The sequence below is a fragment of the Hyperoodon ampullatus genome (genome assembly GCF_949752795.1).
Source record: "Hyperoodon ampullatus genome assembly, chromosome: 6".
Lineage (NCBI taxonomy): Eukaryota > Metazoa > Chordata > Mammalia > Artiodactyla > Ziphiidae > Hyperoodon > Hyperoodon ampullatus.
In genome coordinates, this window is record NC_136919.1 from 59,007,934 (window position 1) to 59,023,369 (window position 15,436).

General features: G+C 38.2%; 1 protein-coding gene across 2 annotated transcripts in view; it reads right to left on the reverse strand.

Annotated features, from left to right (window-relative positions):
• Window positions 1–15,436, reverse strand: part of ADAMTSL1 (ADAMTS like 1) — a gene marked incomplete at both ends in the record, with an annotated part of 469,161 nt that overhangs the window by 429,415 nt on the left and 24,310 nt on the right. For both annotated transcript variants that reach the window (XM_079706140.1, XM_079706139.1), the window contains one exon: window positions 4,525–4,652. In XM_079706140.1, the coding sequence (XP_079562266.1) occupies window positions 4,525–4,652 (128 nt within the window). The remainder of the gene's footprint in view (window positions 1–4,524; window positions 4,653–15,436) is intronic.

Genomic DNA, 15,436 nt, shown 5'->3' on the forward strand with positions numbered 1-15,436 from the left:
AATAAATTTTTATTCAACTCAAGAATTCAATTCAAAATTTATTAACTTTTTACAATGTTTTCATCCTTTATAGGTATGCCTCTTTTTCTTTGTTATTTGGATATCTATGAAGTCAACAAGTATTTCATTTAATCAGTTAGGATTTAACAAAATATTCGTACTGTTAATGTATTAAATACCTATTGCATTAATTTATTAATCCATAGTATTAATTAGTCCAGAGATTAACTTGGCATTTCAGAAAGTGAAAAAAGGTCATAAAAGACCTTTAAATCTTCTTCAGCCACCAATGCAAAGGCTGACACTACATTTAAAAGTATCAGCTGACTCACTCACTACTATCTTTTTTTTTCCTAAAAGATATCTGCACCACCATGTTCAGTGCAGCATTATTATTTTTTTAACATCTTTATTGGAGTATAATTGCTTTACAATGGTGTGATAGTTTCTGCTGTATAACAAAGTGAATCAGCTATACATATACATATATCCCCATATCTCCTCCCTCTCACATCTCCCTCCCTATCCCACACCTCTAGGTGGTCACAAAGCACCGAGCTGATCTCCCTGTGCTATGCAGCTGCTTCCCACTAGCTATCTATTTTACATTTGATAGTATATATAAGTCCATGCCACTCTCTCACTTTGTCCCAGCTTACTCGTCCCCCTCCCTGTGTCCTCAAGTCCATTCTCTATGTCTGCGTCTTTATTCCTGTCCTGCCCCTCGGTTCTTCAGAACCATTTTCTTTTTTTTTAGATTCCATATATATGTGTTAGCATATGGTATTTGTTTTTCTCCTGCTGACTTACTTCACTCTGTATGACAGACTCTAGGTCCATCCACCTCACTACAAATAACTCAATTTTGTTTCTTTTTATGTCAGAGTAAATGAGCTGCAGTTTACACCTTTGACCTTGATCTTGGCACAGACCTAATATAGGGGTACATGTGATGTTAGACACATTATTCTTAAGTGCCTTATGCATCTGGAACTCCTTTCAGGCAAAAAGCTAAATGACCTGGCTGAAGACAAACCTAGAGCTCTCAGAGACACATCTTTAGTATCAAATTCTCTAAAAATATGCTTAAGTCATTTAGGTTGCAGAAGGATCATTTCCACTAAACAACACACCATACGAGGTCAACCAGACAAATGAATTTGCTAAAACTATGATTTCAGAGTATTTAGTGGGAGAGGTGGAAAACTGGAGAGAGAAGAAGCAGCTTCTCAAGGTAGTTGGTACATTGTTTAATTCATGTGTAATAAAACAAATGACCATCATAAAGTACAAGTAGGTAGAGTCTGTTTTTTAATTAAAAAAAATAAAACCAGACATTATATACCACTTGGTGATTAGCAACAATTGCATTATTAGAGTTACTCAATGAAACCTAATGGAATCTTACAGAAACTAGCAAAAGTTGTAGAAAAAATTTTATACAGTGCCTTCCTTTATTGCTCAAATCAAATTTGCAGCAAAATAATCAATGTTGCAATATCAGAAATTGGGAAAATCAAGCACTGCTTACTTTCTGTGAGCCTAGAAAAAAGACAGGGGAGAAGCCAAAGAAAGGATTCTGCTCAGTATCTCCCTGGGTCAGGGCTGTTTTCCCAGCACTAAGTACTGCCAGTTGAGAATGAAGGATTTTATATTTAATGCTTGTTTATATTTTCACTGTGCTTTGTCTCCACTGATTTTTTTTTTCCAAAAGATCACTCAGGGAAGATGTTCTATACTCAGGGAATTAACCAAGCCTCCTCCAAGCTCCCAATCCATCAGGGAACATACTTAACTCCAGAAGTTGAGCCACTGTCATCTATTCCATAAAATCTGACTATTTTAGCTTCTATTACAGTTCTATCATATTGGGAATAGAATAATTATTATCTGATATCAGACCTAAATGTGACCTATGAGATCATATCACCAGGGCTAGAAAATGGGCCTGGCAGGTTAACTCGGCAGGTGGATGGGAGTTACTTGGGCTGAATTGGAATGCTGACCATTACATTACAATGTACATTCTAGTTACCCGCTGGGCCTCTAAAGACATATACATTCATAACCTCTGACCTTTCCCAAGAGTTATAAGGTGACTAAATTGAATTTGGATGCCTAAATATGGAGTGGAGAGATGAGAGAAAACTCATTAAGTCCATTAACCATTAGAAATGAATTGCCACAGAAGACCATCCATGGTAGATTGCCAAAATGGTCCCAATTCTTTACCTGCCCTACATCGCATGGCTTTCCTTGTAACATTTTTGCTCTCGCACATTGACTTTGAACTTAGCTAGGTAACTTACTTTGGCCAATGTACATCTTTAAAAAAAATTAAGACAGGACTATTTATCTGCACCCGACATATATTTTGACATCATTCTTCAACAGGGCTTGTGTTGTGAAGTGACTTTATGCTGAACTGTACTGATTCTGGTTCTCTTGAGAAAAACAACACATAGTTTGATTCAGCTGTGCAGTCGCTTCTTTTATTATTTCTTTATGTTCTTACCAGATCTGGAAATGCCATCTGTTTGAAGATTTTTTTCTTTTTCTTCAAATCCCTAAAGAATAGGTGGTCCACTTCTCTCCCCATTCTTTTTTTACTTCCTATCCACACCAGTATGAGTTTACTGAATGTGTTTTTTCAATATTTGAGTCAAATAGAGACATATATACATTCATAATTTTAGAATTTACATTCTACTTTTTCAGTTCATTATAAGTAGATGACAGCCCTGACCCCAGTAGATGACACTGATACCTCCCATAGTATCTTAATAAAATCCTAACGACTGAAGCCTTAATTTACTAGGTGACAAAAAATGGTAGTTTTGAATATCACAGGACATCAATATTTGATGATTTGCCAGATGACAGACTTTCACTTGTGGTTTTAATTCATTCCTGAAGTTGTTTCTCACTCAGTACAAGGTTTTCACAATGTAACATTCACATCACTGAGCCAATGTGAAAGTTCCCATACATTTCTTACCAGCTTTGTGAGACACACGTTTTGGCTCATCCCTACAGAATATTCAAGCATGCTTACTTGGGCAAACTACATAATAGGAACATTCCAAATTTGTACCTTTTGGCTTTACCGATGTGTGTTTATTATAAGTTATGCCCCAAAGTGCTATCACCATGTAGCATCATGTAGTACAGATTTAGGAAGTTTTTGATATTCATGATTAAGAGAACAGGTGAATCATTAGGATGAAAGGTCTATTCTTTCTTATCGGTTCACAGATCTGGTTTGATATGAAGCTGGCCTCCAATGAAGACAGACAAACTCGCTAGTGGATTCAACCAACAGACTGATCTTCAGTGTAGACCCAAACACCAGAATGGCTAAATACCAGAATTGATCTGGTATCTTTCAAGATATGCCCTTTGGCCATTTTCCCCCGGGTATGTTATTTCCACTGGGGCCTCTCTGGAACCAAAACGATATCTAGTTATCAATGGATTCAGTGAGGAAACATCTATTGAGCTCTTAATATCTCTCAGACCCTGCGCAGACCTGGGGGATATGGAAAAAAGTAAGACCTGGACCCTGATTTCAAGAAATTCTCACTCTTATTAGAATACGTTGACATTTTCCTGAAGCTGTATCTCACCACTTTCTGCTGTTCGTGAAAAGTCTAGAAGAATCAGCAGATGCATAATCTTTCCTTCTTCTGTTTCATGTTTTATTTATAATATATAGTAATTTTGATCAAACCTCTTCCTTGCCACATATAACACTTTCCACTGTTGAATAAAATCTTTCCTTAAAAAAAGATTACCATAGTACTTTGTATTGTATAGTTTGGAGAAAAATCTAGTCACAGACCACACAGTTGAAGGATCAGTTTTGAATTAATACTGTTATTCTAAGTAAAGACTTTCCATTCTAATACCTCCAGCCTTTTCCTTTCAGCTTAGAACTATTAGCCACTCTTACTTCCCCTTTCATCATCTCTCCCAGTGTTCATGCCCCAATTTCCATGGCAGTTTCTATTCTTCCCAATCTCATAATATGTAAAACTCATCATTCAGGAAACTGAATGACCTTGGGGAACTTCTGGCCATTATAACATCTAAAGAAACCAAATCAATATATTCTTCATTTGCAAACTACTTGGTAACATTGGAATCCAACATAATATGCTATTAATGTTAACGTTAATATTTTTGTTATTATTGTCACCATAATTAAGATGGTACCAAAAGTATAATATATCATGGAGCTATAGATGCTAGATCCATTTCTAATAATAAATTTTCCTTCCAGTTCTAACATGAAAACAGATAAGAAAATTTGCTTGGTGAATGAAATAAATTCTATATTGCTTATCATATAAGAGTAACTAAATACTTAGTTGGAGATGGTCATATTTAATTCTTTGGACCTTCCTTTCATTCCTTCATCTGGATTTGTGTGCAACAAAATGCTCTGCATTTCTCCAAAAGTATGCCTCCAACCTGCTCCCTCAGGGCCTTGCAAAAGCCCCAGGCTGTGGGTTCAGGACTTACTTGCTGCTGAGGCAGCGCCTCAGCGAGTAGGAGGCCCCTCCACCGCAGGTGCGTGAGCACTCACTCCACGGGCCCCAGGCGTCCCACAGGCCGTCCCGGTCCTCCTCAGAGCGTGCGGTCCTGGAGCTCTGTGAGGAACGAGAGGATGGTCAGTATGAGTCCTCAGTGAATGCGGAAATGTGCGTCCTAAAGCGTGGATGGTCTGTGTGTCTGTATATGATGGCCTTGTTGAGGATGAAGATGGGCTCAGATTCTCAGATTCTTTCCAACTTAATACTGTGCATATGTTTAGGGAGAGGGATATTTGAGTTCAAGGACCCTGGGCTGTGACTGAAAAGAGCAAGGGACTGCATTTATGGGAGTGAACAGAAAAAGGTGGTCAGAAATAAGAATCTGGGTCAGAGGAAGATAGATTGCACTGAAGTCACAGTTTTGCCCAGGGTTCACGAGTCTACTCTTTTGTTGCTTTGTGAAGAGAGAAGCTGAACTCAAAGATGTTTCTGCTCTGAGGAGATTGACATGTACATACCAGCACTGCTTTCCAAAATTTAACATTTTATACAACTGACTTTTTTTTTTAAGTGAAGCAGCATCATTCCTAGTTTTCAGATGTGTTAATGAGAATAATTGCATGAAGTAACTTCAGTAATGCAAGGATTGGCTCCAGACAGACAGATTTGCTTGTTATTGACAGACTTCCTAGTGAAATCTGCATTTACTGTAAGGAAAATTGTAATGTGTAGGTCTCCATGTAGTGCTTCACATTTCTTAGAAGAGTTAAAGAGAAAATTTGTGCCAGTTACATAATAGAATAATAATAATAGTTAATAGAACAGGTTCTGAAGTTAGAAACTTCCTGGGTTTGGACATGGATTCTGTTTTTTAAGTAATTATATGTCCTTGTACAAGTAACTTACCACCTCTTTACACTTCAATTTCCCTTTCTATAAAATGGGGATAATATTATAACCATGACACTACATCCACATGTGTGCATGCACACCCTCCCCCCACACACACACACTGTAGAAAGACTAGTTATACAAACTAAACTTAGGACTAGTTTCAGAGTAAATCACAAATAAATATTACCTATAATTATTATGTTATTATAAATTGAGAAAGTGTCACATATGTACGTTCACAGTTGTATTAGTCTGCTCATGTTGCTGTAACAAAATACCAGCCTGGGTGTTTTAAACAATAAAAATTTATTTTTCCACAGCTTTGGAGTCAAAGTCCGAGACCAGGATGCCAGCATGGTTGGCTCCCAGTGAAGACTTTCCCTTTGGGTTGCAGATGGCTTCTTTGTCACTATGTGGTAATATGACCTCTACTTTATGTGAGTAAGAGAGGGAGAGCAAGCTCACTGGTGTCTCTTGTTAGAAGGGCACTAATCTCATCATAAGGGCCCCACCCTCACCACCTTATCTAACCCTAATTATCTCCTAAAGTCTCCATCTTCAAATAACATCACATTGGGCAGGAGGGCTTCAACATATGAATTTGGGGGGGATACAACTCAGCCCATGGCAAGAGTTCTACAAATAGCTAGTGTAAACTGTGGCCAAGTTACTTTACTGAATAAACCAAGTGATACCCATATAGTAAAGGTGGTATTGCTTCATGTCAATAACATACACATGACAAATGTTAAAGTTTCAAAACTATTTATATTTGGAAAAAGCAAACTGTAAAGAAAATGTGCATGATAGGCAATATGACGGTTCATCTTCAGTTTTTTCTCTAAGGAGAGAGCATAGGCAGTGTATAATACTGGAAGAGCATGGAATACAGAGGCAACACGAGGCTAACCTCTTATAAAGCATTGTGAGAACTTGAGATGATGCAAGTAAAATGACCAGCATATAGTAGGCTCTATAAATGGTAGCTCTTAAAGATTTTCTCACGCCCTATCTAGTTATACTCAAGGCTATATCATCCAATTAGGAGGAGCTCCTGAAAAAGAAAAGCACATTGTTTCACCCCTAGAAAGCTATTCATTTTGCAGTAATGGGATTCTTTATAAATATGTTGCTATGGGGCTCATTTGTCAAATTGATTACTCCTTGGAACTTTTACTGCCTGTATAAATGGAGCCACAAACCTGGCCTTAGAGTATTATATCAAGGATTGTCTAGCTTGTGTATGCTATATTTAGAGTCCTAAATCATTTGAAATGAGCAGTAGGATAGATAGTGGTTAGAAGTAGAGACTACAGACGTACTCAGCCTGGAGTGGAATATTGGCTCCAGAGCCTCCCAGCTGTGATGTTCTTGTGCTTCACTTTTCTTATCATAGAATGGAGATAATAAAACTATCTACATCACTGAGACGTTGTGAGGATTAAAATAGTTAATATATAAAAAGCACATAGGACAGAAATAATCCAAGTGTCCATGGGAGAATGAATGGATAAACAAAATACATACAATGTATTTTGTATAGTCATACAATGGAATAGTCATACAATATAGTCATGTAATGGAATATTATTCAGCCTTAAAAAGAAAGGAAATTCTGACACATGCTACAACACGGATAAACCAAGGACATTATGCTAAGTGAAGTAAGCTAGATACAAAAGGATGAATGTTATATGATTTCACTTACAGGAGGTACCTAGAGTAGTCAAATTCATAAAGACAGAAAGTCGAATGGTGGTTGCTAGGGGTTGGGGGGGGATGGGGAGTTATTGTTTAATGGATACAGAATTTCAATTTGGTAAGAAGAAAATAATTCTGGAGATCGATGGTGGTGATGGCCGCATAACAATGTGAATGTATTTACTGCCACTGAACTGTACACTTAAAAATGAGTAAGAGTGTATATTTTATGTTATATATACCATGCCACAATAAAAACAAATACATATGCACATTTTAAAAAGCTCATAGGGCCTAAATAATAAATACTATGTAAGCATTTGATGCTATTATTAACATTATTATCTAATATTACTTATTAACGTCATGGGTAGCGGTGTTTTTTTTTTTTTTTTCTGCTGAGCTTAGTTGAAACACTGCCCTATGTAAGGTTCATCTTTCTTAAAACCCTGACTTTCCCACAGCAGAACCTTCCAGTCTCCTGCCACATGACCCTGACCTGACGATATGACCTGCCAGGAGCTTGAGGTTCCTATAAAATGCAGCATTGAATAGGAAACAGAAATACATTGGTTACCCCCAAACCTGTCCTTTCTAAAGGAAGTATTTACTGAGCTCCAAAGCCTGGTTTTTAGGGTTAATAAAACCAATCTCTAATCACAGCAATACAGGGTATTCTGTTTCCAAGCTTAATACGCTAGTGAGGGGGAAAAGACCCTTTGCCATTTATATATATATATACTGAGTCTCTTGCTCAGCCAGTAAATTCATTCCTCAGATTTTAAAAAAGTTTATTGTGCACCTCCTGGCTCCCGTTTTGTTTGCTCTGTGTGACTGGAAGATGGTTCTGTTGAGAGAGTATTTGCCTGATGCAGTAATTATTTCCGTGACACTCATGCATTGTACAATGCAATTTCCCTTATTTTATTAAAATTCAATCTGACTGAGATGAAAACCAGCATCACAAACGCTAGCCTGCATGAAGTAATTAAACTAAGCAAGATGAGTGATTACAAATTATGATACTATCCAATTACTACAACTGAAAAAAATAATTCCACATGCGGCATTCACATGTGAACTCTACTTCCATGTGAGGTAAGAACACCAGAATGACAAATCCTGCAGCAGTTTCTCTCTGGCAGCTCTCTGGATAAGATATTTAGGAAATAATGTATGGCTGAGATTTGGTTTTTCTAGAGAAGCAAATTGTTTCAAACTCTGTGCTAAAGTTCCTTGATATTTCTCATGTGCCATGTCTGGAGAGGCACTAAAATGACTCTAAGGTGAGGGTTCACTGACTAAACATCTTACCTCATCACCCGTTACAAGTTTCCACACAACTAGACATATTAGGCACCCACATTTCTCTGAAGGACATTGCACACTAGCCCAGAAGAAAGTCATGGACCTATTCTTTAAACTGGAACAAACTCCAACTTTTCTTTTAACCAGCAGAATAAACATAATTCATTTCAACTGAATTCATGTTTAATGTTAGAGAAAGTAATTTTCCTCCTCTTTAACTGTGCCAGATTTTTACATCTATAACCTGAAATGACATTTCAGCAAAGCCTTGCAGGTCATTTAAGATGTAGAAGCATTTGCTTATTACAGTTGTTAAGAGGGCCTTCATTATAAATAACTTTCGTGCTTAGTCCAGGTGGGACTCATGTTTATTACTCTCTTATTGTGGAATGTGCATTCCACTTCACTTCACAGTAGCATTTTTCAAAAAGTGTAAACTTTAAATTGCATCTAGGAAGAAAAACGGAAGCAGAAGAAAACAGGAATAGATAATGAGTTGCCTAGAGGCAATGCTGACTGCTTCTGAAACCAAAATTCTAAGCTTTCCCATTACATCCCAACCAATGTTTCTTGATTTGATTTCCATCACATAAACCTAATATTTTAATGTCAATATCTCAGAAACAAGGTCATGAATGTTATAAAAACACAGTGATCAAGAGATTATTCCTGACCACTGCCAGAAATTTCAGCAACAGTGTCAGGTGAGATGATGGTCTTTAGCTACTAATTGACAGAGAACTAAAGTGCAACCATTAAATTCTGTATGTAAGCCAAGGTTCTACCAACAGGAGATTTATCAGAAAAGGTCAAAACTGCATCTGATATTGAACTTGAGGGGAAAGCCCATTATAAATTTCCTTCTTAGTATAGCACTTATTTTTTTCTATAGTCACTGGCTGGGTTAGAATGGATAACTGGCACCTCCTTTTAGTTGACATTTCAGAAATCTAGTGAACACTGAGAGGAGAAAGCCCTGAGTCTTGGTTCTATAATCCTACGAAAATCAAATACTTCCCTTGAGTTATGCAATTTAGAAAAAGTCTAGCTATTTCTAGATCTTTGGTGCCACATGATGACCTTTGAATATAGCACTGATGATGACTCCTAAATCAACTACAGTTGACCCTTTAACACTTGGGGGTGAAGGGTGCTGACCTGCACTCAATCGAAAATCTAGGGTAACTTATGGCCGTCCCTCTCTACCTGCAGTTCCTCCATATCCACAGGCCACGTAGAGCTACAGTCTTTACTATTGAAAAAATCTGATATAAGTGGAGGCACTTCAAACCTGAGTTGTTTATGGGTCAACTGTAGTTTCTTGTTAGAAAATTCAGCCATCAACTTCTCAGTTTCCATCCACCCTTGCTCCTGGTCAGTCAAGTGACTCTAAGCCTCAGTCCATGCCAACTGCATGGAATATAGACTGTGGCCGAATCACTGTATACCTCCTAGGAATATTCGAAGAAGATTAGAAGAGCTTCTCTAAATCCATCAACCTCAGAATGGTGTCATTTTCTCGCCATTACTGCTTATCTAAACGTGGTTTTCATCTGATCATTTTGTGGTTAATTTCAGAGGCAATTGCAGCAACCAAGTCTCAGGTGAACAGCTTTAAGCCTGACAGCTACAAGTAGTTAACACAGAGTAATCACATGAAGCAATAGTTTCCCTGCACCTCACAGCCCAGTAGACACTTAACCTCAGAATGACCTCCTATGTACCTCCTTAGCCAGAACCCTTTTCCACTGGAATCTGAACAGGTTATCAAAGACTTAGGAAAGATGTTGTAGGACGAAGCACAAATTAGCAATAAGAAGACAGAGTTATATCTACTCGGAGATACATACACCGAGTATTTGGAAAATAGTTTTTCCAAATGTTGTAACAAGAGGTCAAGTTATACAGAACAAAATGAAAACGAAAGTAGGTTCTGAGAAAATGGATGATAGGTTTTTGTAGAATTGAAGTCTTATAGCAAATGAAGTTATCTTATAAGCAAAGTGTTTTTCAGACATCAACAGATCCTCAAAAGTAGCAAAATGGGTAATGGGATGAATGGAAGAGCGGTTCTTACTCTTTCAAAATCAGCAAGGAGTTTTTCCTCTTCTCCCAGACAGACAGCATTTAGCTTAAGCCATCTGGACCTGTGTACGTGACTGTACTAAATGGATGTCACACACCTCGAAATTAAAAAGGGGGGGGGAGAAACTCCTCCAGTGATGAGAGAACCATTTTTCCTGTGGTGTGCCCATGCAATGTGGAGAAATCTATACACAGGAACATCCCATCTGTGTACCAAGCTTTGGAAACGAATCTGCAGACTTCATTTTTAGCTTCCCTACATCAGGTCCCTATAAATCTTACCTAATCCTTGGCTTCTTTAAGAACTTGGAATACGGGTTCTGCCGCCAACTGTACATAGTAGGAGTTGTGATGCTCTGCTCTTGAGAGCTTACAGACGTTAAGCAGTAACTGGGCTCTTGTAAAAGTCCATTAGCTTTTTGATGTACTTTCTTAAAGAGCAGGGTGTGTGGATGGATACTGAGGCATGCGCCTTCCCAGATATTTGCTGCTGGCTTTGCTGAGGAAATTTGGATCATCTGGTTCTTATCACAGCTGCACTGCTGGGGGATATGATGAGCTGCCAGTGACACAGTACACAGTCTTTCAGAGGCCACTACGTGAAGCCTGTCCCTTGCTACTGAGGAGAAAAGTCAGTTCTGTAACAGGGTGGAAAAGCTGTCTAGGCCACAGCAGGACTTTTGGGTACCTCTTCTCCTTTTCTTTTTGCTGTGTCCATGAATGCACACACAGGTGCCCCTTTCACATTGCTGTTAGGGCAGCTAGCTGCGCCTAAACCTAGGAGGAGGGTGGTGAGGGGAAAATGCTGGGATTTATTAAGTACCTATGTGCCAGGAAGTATGCTAGAATTTACATGGATGATCGTATTTAATCCTCAAGATGAGCCATGTCAGGTAGGAGAAGTTTTTCCTATTTTACCAATAAGAAGATTGAGGCTCAGAGAGGTTGAACACTTTGCATCAAGGTACAGGAGAAAGAGCACAGGCTTGGGGGTGGGACAGACCTTCCTAGTCATATGTTAGTAAACTTGATGAGAGCCCTTTGTCGGATCTCTTTGAGCCTAGGTTTCACCATCTGTGAAATGGGGATATTAATGCTTCTCTTCCTAGGGTGATGGTGAAGATTAACTGGGAAATCATATGTAAGGTGCCTAGTGTAGTTTCTAGCATGTTGGTGTTAATGATTTCATCTCTCCACTCAGGTCACGAACATCTGTCCCCATGCCCCACTCCCCTCTCCCCTTGCCAAGTCACACAGCTAGTACCTGGTGGGACCACGTTGGGTTTTTTTTTTTTTTTTAACATCTTTATTGGAGTATAATTGCTTTACAGTGTTGTGTTAGTTTCTGCTTTTAACAAGATGAATCAGCTATATGCATACGTATATCCCCATATCTCCTCCCTCTTGCATCTCCCTCACACCCTCCTTATCTCACCCCTCTAGGTGGTCGCAAAACACAGAGCTGATCTCCCTGTACTATGCAGCTGCTTCCCACTAGCTATCTATTTTACATTTGGTAGTGTATATATGTCAATGAGACTCTCTCACTTCGTCCCAGCTTACACTTCCCCCTCCCCATGTCTTCAAGAACATTCTCAACGTCTGCATCTTTATTCCTGTCCTGCCCCTAGGTTCATCAGAACCAATTTTTGTTTTGAGATTCCATATATATTTGTTAGCATATGGTATGTGTTTTTCTCTTTCTGACTTATTTCACTCTGTATGACAGACTCTAGGTTCATCCACCTCACTACAAATAACTCAACTTCATTTCTTTTTATGGCTGAGTAATATTCCATTGTATAAATGTGCCACATCTTCTTTAACCATTCATCTGTCAGTGAACACTTAGGTTGCTTCCATGTCCTGGCTACTGTAAATAGGGCTGCAATGAACATTGTGGTACATGACTCTTTTTGAACTATGGTTTTCTCAGGGTATATGCCCAGTAGTGGGATTGCTGGGTCGTATGGTAGTTCTATTTTTAGTTTTTTAAGGAACCTCCATACTGTTCTCCATAGTGGCTGTATCAATTTACATTCCCACCAACAGTGCAAGAGGGTTCCCTTCTCTCCACACCCTCTCCAGCATTTATTGTTTGTAGATTTTTTGATGATGGCCATTCTGACTGGTGTGAGGTGATGCCTCATTGTAGTTTTGATTTGCGTTTCTCTAATGATTAGTGATGTTGAGCAACCTTTCATGAGTTTGTTGGCAATCTGTATATCTTCTTTGGAGAAATGTCTATTTAGGTTTCCTGCCCATTTTTGGATTGGGTTGTTTGTTTTTTGATGTTGAGCTGCATGAGCTGCTTGTAAATTTTGGAGATTAATCCTTTGTCAGTTGCTTCATTTGCAAACACTTCTTCCCATTCTGAAGGTTGTCTTTTTGTCTTGTTTATGGTTTCCTTTGCTGTGCAAAAGCCTCTAAGTTTCACTCAGTCCCATTTATTTTTGTTTTATTTCCATTTCTCTAGGAGGTGGGTCAAAAAGGATCTTGCTGTGATTTATGTCACAGAGTGTTCTGCTTATGTTTTCCTCTAAGAGTTTTATAGTGTCTGGCCTTACATGTAGGTCTTTAATCCATTTTGAGTTTATTTTTGTGAATGGTGTTAGGGAGTGTTCTAATTTCATTCTTTTACATGTAGCTGTCCAGTTTTCCCAGCAGCACTTATTGAAGACGCTGTCTTTTCTCCACTGTATATTTTTGCCTCCTTTATCAAGATAAGTTGACAGAGTCAAGATAGTGTATGAGGAGGATGTGGAATTCATGTCTCCCCACAACTAAGGCACATACCAGGCACAGGTGGGGGACCATGCACACCTAAGGGGATGGGAGGAACCCCCAGAGACTGGTGATCTCTCCTTTTGGCTTGTTCCCCCCCACCCTTTTCTTTTTCTTTTTTTTTTTCTGTTGTGGTTTTATTTTACTTTGTTGCAGTTGTTTCAATTATAGCTTTATTTTTCTAATTTTATTTTATTTTTTATTCTTTGATATTGTACTGCTCCTTTTTTTCTTTCTTTCTTTCTTTTTTTTTTTTTTTTTTTTAATAACCATGAAGCTTGTGGGATCTTGGTTCCCAGGCCAGAGGTCAGGCCCCAGCTCCTGTGGTGGGAGCTCCGAGTCCAAACCGCTGGACTAACAGAGAACCTCAGACCCCAGGGAATATCACTTGGAGTGAGGCCTCCCGGAGGGCCTCATCTCAGCACCAAGACCCAGCTCTATCCAACTGCCTGCAAACTCCAGTGCAGGACGTCTCAGGCCAAACAACCAGTAAGACAGGAATACAACACCACCCATCAAAAAGAAAAAAAAAAAAAAAAAGAAACGTCAAAAAAATATGTTACAGATGAAGGAGCAAGGTAAAAACCTACAAGACCAAATAAATGAAGATGAAATAGACAAACTACCTGAAAAAGAATTCAGAGTAATGATAGTAAAGATGATCCAAAATCTCAGAAACAGAATGGAGAAAATACAAGAAACATTTAACAAGAATCTAGAAGAACTAAAGAGCAAACAAACAGTGATGAACAACACAATTACTGAAATTAAAAATACTCTAGAAGGAATCAATAACAGAATAACTGAGGTAGAAGAACAGATAAGTGAGCTGGAAGATAAAATGGTAGAAATAACTGCCAGGGAGCAGAATAAAGAAAAAAGAATGAAAAGAATTGAGGACAGTCTCAGAGACCTCTGGGACAACATTAAATGCACCAACATTCAAATTACAGAGGTCCCAGAAGAAGAAGAGGAAAAGAAAGGGTCTGAGAAAATATTTGAAGAGATTATAGTCAAAAACTTCCCTAACATGGGAAAGGAAATAGTTAATCAAGTCTGGGAAGCACAGAGAGTACCATACAGGATAAACCCAAAGAGAAATATGCTGAGACACATATTAATCAAACTATCAAAAATTAAATACAAAGGAAAAATATTAAAAGCAGCAAGGGAAAAGCAACAAATAACATACAAGGGAATCCCCATAAGGTTAACAGCTGATCTTTCAGCAGAAACTCTGCAAGTCAGAAGGGACTGGCAGGACATATTTAAAGTGATGAAAGAGAAAAACCTACAACCAAGATTACTCTACCCAGCAAGGATCTCATTCAGATTTGAAGGAGAAATTAAAGACTTTACAGAAAAGCAAAAGTTAAGAGAATTCGGCACCACCAAACCAGCTCTACAACAAATGCTAAAGGAACTTCTCTAGGCAGGAAACACAAGAGAAGGAAAAGACCTACAAAAACAAACCCAAAACAATTAAGAAAATGGTAATAGGAACATATATATCAATAATTACCTTAAATGTAAATGGATTAAATGCTCCAACCAAAAGACATAGACTGGATGAATGGATACAAAAACAAGACTTGTACATATGTTGTCTACAAGAGACCCACTTCAGACCTAGAGACACATCCAGACTGAAAGTGAGGGGATGGAAAAAGATATTCCATGCAAATGGAAATCAAAAGAAAGCTGGAGTAGCAATTCTAATATCAGACAAAATAGACTTTAAAATAAAGACTACTACAAGAGACAAAGAAGGACACTACATAATGACCAAGAAGAAGATATGACAATTGTAAATATTTATGCACCCAACATAGGAGCACCTCAATACATAATGCAAATGCTAACAGCCATAAAAGGGGAAATCGACAGTAACACAATCATAGTAGGAGAATTTAACACCCCACTTTGACCAAGGGACCAGGTTTTATACTCATAATCTGACCATCTTTTGTGCTGCCTGGCTTCAAATTTTGACCTTCCTTTCCATTTAGACAGCATTTTATCCATACACAGTTATTTTTTTTAATAGAATGACAAGCGCTACTATTGTTGCTTTTCTTGTGAAAAATGATTTTGTCCTCAGCATCCTTTCTCAATCTAGGAATAACAAC